The 8,373-nt window shown below is 42.1% G+C and overlaps 1 protein-coding gene across 4 annotated transcripts in view; it reads left to right on the top strand.

Moving 5' to 3' along the window:
- The first annotated feature begins 865 nt into the window (after positions 1 to 865).
- The window catches only part of LOC311238407 (ATP-dependent RNA helicase DDX3X-like), a 126,036-nt gene continuing 118,528 nt past the window's right edge, over positions 866 to 8,373 (top strand). For all 4 annotated transcript variants that reach the window (XM_084326461.1, XM_084326460.1, XM_084326459.1 and 1 more), the window contains exon 1: positions 866 to 1,201. In XM_084326461.1, coding sequence (XP_084182587.1) covers positions 1,157 to 1,201 — 45 coding nt within the window. In that variant the 5' untranslated portion in view covers positions 866 to 1,156. The remainder of the gene's footprint in view (positions 1,202 to 8,373) is intronic.

Below are 8,373 nucleotides of genomic sequence, written 5' to 3'. Positions count from 1 at the left end.
TTCATTCATTCATTCATTCATTCATTCTATAACTACTACTAATGTTACTACTACTACTGTTACTACTACAACTGCTACTACTACTACTACTACAACTGTTACTACTACTGCTATACTACTACTACTACAACTGCTGCTACCACTACTACTGCTGCTACTGTCTGTACCTCCCCTACCCAATTGCTGCTACGATGCCTGAATTTCCACAAGGGGATCAATAAAGGAATATATTATCTTATCTTATCAACCACTACTACTGATACAACTACTGCTACTACTACTACTACTACTATTACTTCATCTACTGCTGCTACTACTACTACTGCTACTACTACTACTGCTACTACTTCATCTACTATTACTGCTGCTACTACTACTACTACTACTACTACTACTACTACTACTAATACTACTACTACTACTACTAATACTGGTACTAGTACTACTGTTGCTACTACTGCTGCTGCTACTTCTTCTATTGCTGCTGCTGCTACTACTACTACTACTATTAGCCTACTATTACTACTACTGTTGCTGCTGGTACTATTACTACTACTGTTGCTGCTGGTACTGTCATTTACTACTACTGTTGCTGCTGGTACTATTACTACTATTGTTGCTGTTGGTACTACTACTACTACTACTACTACTACTACTACTACAGTACTACTTCTACTATTAGCCTACTATTACTACAACAACAACATTTACTCCCACCGTTACTACTCTACTTCTACAACGACAACAACCCTCTCTTGCCACTGTGCTACCTGACTACGACGGCCACTCGTCTTAATGTCGCGAGAACCCGCGCGAGTCTCGTGCTTCCTGGACCAATGACGGCCTCACTTCACGCAGCAGCTGCCGGGAGCAGAGAGGGCATCAAGTCGGTTTGGAACGAAGGCAGCGGCGTCGCTTTAGCTCCAAAACAACACAGCAAAGTAACGATAAAGTTACACATATAAAACCTGCACGTCTGTACTTCTCATTCCGGTCCAGTTAATCGGGATAGTTGTCGTCGACGGCAGGAAACAAACGGAATAGGAGGAGAGTGGACGGAGGACTGGTGGTGTAACGTTGCTACACAGCAAACCCGGCAAACAAACAAAGAGACCCTTTTCTCAACGACAACATTTTTCCTCCATATTCAATAGTTATGAGTCATGTGGCCGTAGAAAATATCCACGGTCTAGAGCAGCAGGTGAGCGCCTTCATTATGTCAATTGCAATGTATTAGCTAGCTAGCTTCTGTCACGCGAATAAAGGGGTGTGATAGCGGTTAGCTCGCCGACTAGCTTAGCCTAGCATAGTGATGCTGAGATGCTAAGCTAACGCGGTGTTAGAATTTAACGTGGAGGAAAATCGCCTGTAACTCTGATCTCTCGGGGCTTTATTTATTATCTCCCCACACCGTGTGGACACGATCCGTGCTGTAGTGTGGGCAGGCTGTGTGTCGTGTGTAGGCCTGTGTACGATGGTGTGAACTACCGGTGGCTGTCAGAATGAAAACACACGGTGCTGCGTTTCTAGTCTACATTCCTGAAAAGTTTACCTGTTGGACATACGAGGTTCTCATTTCACCATCACGTAGTATTAGCTATCTTAGCTAGTGGACTCCATAAAAACGTATGTATTAACACTAACCCTGAGTGACCCGTACCTTAACCACACGTCCCTACCTTAACCATTAACCTCATTGGTTCTCATGCAACTACCTTAACCCTTATTCTCATTGGATCTCATGCCCCTACCTTAACCCTTATTCTCATTGGATCTCATGCCCCTACCTTAACCCTTATTCTTATTGGATCTCATGCCCCTACCTTAACCCTTAACCTCATTGGATCTCATACACCTACCTTAACCTCATTGGATCTAATGCCCCTACCTTAACCCTTAACCTCATTGGATCTCATGCCCCTACCTTAACCCTTAACCTCATTGGATCTCATGCCCCTACCTTAACCTCATTGGATCTAATGCCACTACCTTAACCTCATTGGATCTAATGCACCTACCTTAACCCTTATTCTCATTGGATCTCATGCCCCTACCATAACCCTTAACCTCATTGGATCTCATGCCCCTACCTTAACCTCATTGGATCTCATGCCCCTCATTGGATTTAATGCACCTACCTTAACCCTTATTCTCATTGGATCTCATGCCCCTACCTTAACCCTTATTCTCATTGGATCTAATGCCCTTACCTTAACCCTTAACCTCATTGGATTTAATGCACCTACCTTAACCCTTATTCTCATTGGATCTCATGCCCCTACCTTAACCCTTATTCTCATTGGATCTAATGCCCTTACCTTAACCCTTAACCTCATTGGATTTCATGCACCTACCTTAACCTCATTGGATCTAATGCCCCTACCTTAACCCTTAACCTCATTGGATCTCATGCACCTACCTTAACCTCATTGGATCTCATGCACCTACCTTAACCTCATTGGATCTCATGCACCTACCTTAACCTCATTGGATCTCATGCACCTACCTTAACCCTTAACCATGTTAAACCTCAATCCATACCTTAACCCTAACCTTAACCTTTTTTAACCTCACGTTGCACGTCCTTACGATTGTCAATCAATAATGGATTGTTATCCTTACTTGTCTTATTGTTATGATTTTCTATTCTGTGTGATTTGATATGCCTTTTTTTTGCTTAACTCTGTAAATGAGGGAAACCTCAGTTGCCTTTTGGAGTTTAAATAAAGGTTTTGAAATTAAAGATTTGAATGAGTCCCTTCTAGCTAGGTTGGTTAGCTGCCTAAGTTGAGGAATAGTGATGCTGTAGCTCACAGACGGACTTGAGTCGTTATATTTCAACCTGAACGTCTAGCTAATGCTTGCTAAATTAGCCGTTTAGCCCCTCTCTTGTTTATCCCCCCGGCCCCCCCTGCATCAAATGCTGGATTGTTGATGTTGTTTCTTTGCATCACTGACATTGTGAGGCGACCGACAGGCCGGCAAGTTTTGTGCTTGTTGCTATTTGACAGTCAACACGGAAAGAGAAGTAACATAGTTATTTGATGTATGGTTACAACACCACTGTGTAGTAACATTAGTTGATGTATGTATGGTTAAAACACCACTGTGTAGTAGCATTTAGTTGATGTATGTATGGTTAAAACACCACTGTAGTAGCATTTAGTTGATGTATGGTTAAAACACCACTGTAGTAGCATTTAGTTGATGTATGGTTACAACACCACTGTGTGTAGTAGTATTTAGTTCATGTATGGTTAAAACACCACTGTGTAGTAGCATTTAGTTGATGTATGGTTACAACACCACTGTGTGTAGTAGCATTTAGTTGATGTATGGTTACACACACCACTGTGTAGTAGCATTTAGTTGATGTATAGTTACAACACCACTGTGTAGTAGCATTTAGTTGATGTATGGTTACAACACCACTGTGTGTAGTAGCATTTAGTTGATGTATGGTTACTGTAACTGAGGGGTACAATTCCCTGACTGTATTGTTAGATATGATATTTAATACCACTACCTCATGTACTTTAACTTCTGGCCACCCAGTACAAGATATAAGTATGATGAACACTTTCCCACCTGATGAAACGAACCAACACAAATGTACCAAATCGAATATTTAATACAGCAAAAGGTGTATACAACATTCACTTAATTACATTTATGATTTGAAATATTGAATATGCACTTTTATGGCAAATGAGTATTCGTAGGTAAATCAACATTGAATGTCCAATCTCTGGTTGCGCAGGGAGTAAGTATACAACCTGGAATATTTAGGAAACGATAGCGATGGTACTTAAATGATTATAGCTGGATACACTAAGGGGGGGGGGGGGGGTCCCGCTGGTTGTAAGACAGTAGGAGGGGGGGGTTAGAGAAGCCGCTGGCGGTATCCCATCTGGCCGACGGTGTCTTGGGAGAATCCAAAGTCTTGGACACGGTGCCCACAGAACCTCGGGCCGCAGACGAATACAGCTGGACCCTCTGTGGAACGGTATCTGCCGGTCCACAACGGAGAGACGTGGTGCGACCTCACGTGTAGAGCGCCGCCTCACCTGGAGTCCTCTCCGGGGGGTAATTCCAACACTCGGCAGTGTTGGCCTTTATCCATGGAATAATCAAAGCACACAAAGCATAATCCAAGAGCCGTGGAAGGCTCGCCGTCGTCTGGGTAGAGTAATCCAATATACAGGTCCAGTCGCTCTTGACCCGGAGCTCCTCGGATGCAATCACCACTAGGGGTCTGACCAGCCTGGTTAAGCGTCCAGATAACGTCAGGAACGATGGGGGTGCTGATAACTATAGAACTCTAACCGAACGATGCACCATACATAAATAGACTATTATTAGCTTAATAGAATACGTCCAACTCGACGGTATGGTGCCAAACTATGACCATTCAACTATTAATCTACACGATATCTCAATGCCTATTCTGGGCCAAGTAGGCCTTACTACACCGCACGTGCGTCGTGGGGAGGCTTTTGCGTCTGTCACTCTGTTGGAGGGTAAAGAACTGGACTAAAAGAAAGTTCTACTTTACGAGCGCCATATATATATATGCGCTATGAACAAATAGTACCATTCGTATTTCGCCCGGCATATTACTGCGCGGAACCGGGGGTTGCCTCGACATGTTAGGCGGCACGATTGAACTTGGACCTAGGGGTATGGCAACCTGGCTCCAGGTTCTCGTCCAATGGTAGAATGAAACTATTATGGGCTGTTTAGTAGAAACGGGGATATTCAATGCATATTGTACAAGGAATATACAGGGGATATCAAACGATATACAAATACAATTAAATATATATATATAAATAAATATACATATTCGGTTTAATCTGATCCTTCACAACAGTTACAACACCACTGTGTAGTAGCATTTAGTTGATGTATGGTTACAACACCACTGTGTAGTAGCATTTAGTTGATGTATGATGGTTACAACACCACTGTGTAGTAAGCATTAGGCCTAGTTGATGTATGGTTAAAACACCACCACTGTATAGTAGCATTAGGCCTAGTTGATGTATGGTTACAAGTTACAACACCACTGTGTAGTAGCATTAGGCCTAGTTTGATGTATGGTTAAAACACGACTGCAGGGCTGTACACTGCAGGGTTCGAAATTAACGGGGGCTTGGGGCATAATGCCCTTGAAAATGGACAAAATGCCCTCGAAAATCAGTTAAGGGGGGCACAAAATGCCCCCGACAGTTTACTAATTATATATATATATTTATCCGGTAATGGAGCGTCTGTGTATCGTACGATTCAGATGACGCGCAAATAAAAAAAATCATTTGGCGGAGCCAGGTGCTAGTCAGTTTGTGTACAAATGACAAGCACAATCTAAATCAATCTTCATTACGACTTTAAAAACATAGCCATTAACATTACATAGGCCTACACACATCTTGCCATAACGTTAGCAGTTTGTACAATACAACGCACGTTTTAACTATGGTAGCACTAGCCCCAGCTAATACAGTCAATGAAATGTTATCGTAGCTACAAGCTAGCAGAGGAGGGAATGAGAGTCTGAGAGGCGGGGTGTTTAAAGACAATGATAGGCGTTTATTCAACATCCAAAAAGGCTAACATACAACTGTGTTTTACTAACTGAACCGGGACTATTGCCGCTTTCCCACTGCATGGCATCACCTCCTAACGTTACCGGAGCTACCGGAGCTGATAATAACATTGCCTGAGCTGAAGGTGCCACACGCTAAAATGTCCGTGGGGACCCGGCGCAAACCCAGATAGTTCCAACTCAACGAATTACGTAATCCACCACAGTTGCACTCAATATTTAAATAATGTTAGTCTAAATAAATGTAGAGATACATAATAATTTCAAGCAGAAAACGAATCTTTCCATTAAGAACTGACAATCAGGGAATTTAAACATGGTTGACATTGTTTTTTTGTGTTTATATTATAGAAAGGAAAGTCTAGTAGTGCTGGCTGAGCATATTGTTTGTTTGCACTAAGTTAATACTTTGACAAATGTAGCCTATATTTTTCAGTCAGTTCGGTCTTTGTGTGCCAAACATTATTTAAGGCTGTAAACACTGTAAACCTTTTTATATATATATATATATATATATATATATATATATATATATAAATGAGAAGCATGTTTAGATTTGAGTGTTATTTTTTTTTAATAAAAATTAACGTATATCGAACCGAACCGAAAACCGTGACTCCCAAAACCATGAACCGAACCGTCCATTTTGTGAACCGTCCCACACCTACCGTTTATCATAAAAATTCAGTGCCCCCGAAATACAAAAAAAAGCCCCCAAAAATCAATTAAGGGGGGCAAAAAAAGCCCTTGAAAAAAAATTTTAATTTCTAACCCTGGTACACTGCGATGATATCGTCGCGAATTGCCCCTTTAATTGGCCGTTGCGATTGGTAAATATTATCTGGGGGCGGGCTTGCGAGTAGTGCTTTCAAGCCTTGCATTCGCATTTCACTCCTAAATTATCCAAGGCGTGTGATGACGCGATGACGTCACTCACGCGAGCTGAGCAGTGAGCACTCAGCAGGTATGATCAGCGGGAACAATCGACTGAGCACTCACTCTGATAGACTGGCTGACTGTCTGATTTAGCTATGAAGAAAAGTAAAGTTAGTATTGTTTCATATTTTCGACGCGTTCGACCTCCTATAGTGAGCCGAACTGAACTGAACTCAGACACACGGAGAGAGCTGCGGCGTCTGCTGCTCCTCCTCCCTCCCGCACCCGTGGCTGTTGTAAACACTAGTCTCTAGTGGGACTCTGGGACGTCGGTGAGCCTGCCAGCCGGCTAGCTACTGATAGCTATCAACAAATGCTCCAGTAAGTCTAGTAGTGCATGATAGCTCGCGTTAGCTTACTGTTCAAAACAAAACGTCCCATTAAACTAAGTAGTTCAGATAGCTCCTGATATCAATGTCTTATAACACTGAGTCGATGCGTATTCGAGCTGAGGGCACGCTGAATATAGTCAATAGGGTCCAGCTGCAGCGCCGGAGAATCCTGGCCGTAGCTGGAGGCTACAGTATAGGGTCCAGCTGCAGCTCCGGGGAATCCTGGCCGTAGCTGGAGGCTACTCGAGTACACACAGACAGTGGAGCTGGTTGCATATAGCGAGCATTTAGACTTGTTGCGTGGTGGCGATGTCTCGCAGATAATATAACTACAAGTATGATTATATAATATATATATTTTATTAAAAAAAATTATATAATTTTTTTTTAAATCAAAAACAATCGATATAAATAATGGTAAATTGTTATTAAAAAATTTGCCCCTAAAAAATATTTTTAAGTGTGCCCCTAGTGAAAAAGCTTACCGTACAGCCCTGGACTGTGTAGTAGCATTAGGCCTAGTTGATGTATGGTTACAACACGATAGTAGCATTAGGCCTAGTTGATGTATGGTTACAACACCACTGTGTAGTAGTGTGACGGATCATACTGGGTCTGCGTTGTGTTTGATGTTAAATGAGAATGTCCCGAGGGGGAGTCGAACAGGGGGCTCCCGCGTCCACGGGCGATGACACAGGCCGCTGCACTAAGAAGTGAATTCACTCCTAACTACCGTACCTATGCGTCTGTTAACCCTGTTATGGGGAAGTGAGTTTAATTTACCAGCCCGCACTGCCACAGTCACTCGTCAACACACCTGTTTCCGTGACTGTGGACATACCCACAGGCTTCCCCGTTACAGTAGCATTAGGCCTAGTTGATGTATGGTTACAACTAGGGCTGTCACGGTAACCGCATCACCTGTGTTTTTTTTCTTCTTTTAACCTACATTTTTATTTGTTTTACATTTAATTATTAAATTAATCATATTCAATGTGTAGCCTATTTGATAATCATATGACTAAACTCATAATGAAAACAACACTTTAGGCCTATTATGAGTGTTTTCACATCCCTAATTTTTAATGAGGCTATTATTATTATTTTGCAACAAGATAGCCTACATACAACATGCATAGCCTGTCTCAGACTGACTCTCATGCATGGTCCCGATTCCAGCCTGGGGAATCTCCCCGAATTGACTTTCCACCAGTCAGTCGGATTTGTATCCAGGGATGGGAATCGTAGACATTAGGGCTGCAACTAATGACTATTTTGGTAGTCGACTAATCTGTCGATTATTTTTTCGATTAGTCGACTAACCGAAAAGCAATTATATAAAAAAAATAAAAAAAAAAATAGATTTTTTTTTTATTTATTTTTTTTGCACTACCTATCTTTGTGAAAGTGGCTTCTCAGCTCTGGTCCAGCTGAAGACAGAGCAGAGGAACATATTGGACATTGAGCATGACCTCAGAGTTGCTTTGAGACTTGTCA

The sequence above is a fragment of the Notolepis coatsorum genome (genome assembly GCF_963971535.1).
Source record: "Notolepis coatsorum genome assembly, chromosome: 1".
Taxonomy (NCBI): Eukaryota; Metazoa; Chordata; class Actinopteri; order Aulopiformes; family Paralepididae; genus Notolepis; species Notolepis coatsorum.
Note: the sequence above shows the minus strand (reverse complement) of the source record. Positions and strands in the feature narration are given on the sequence as shown.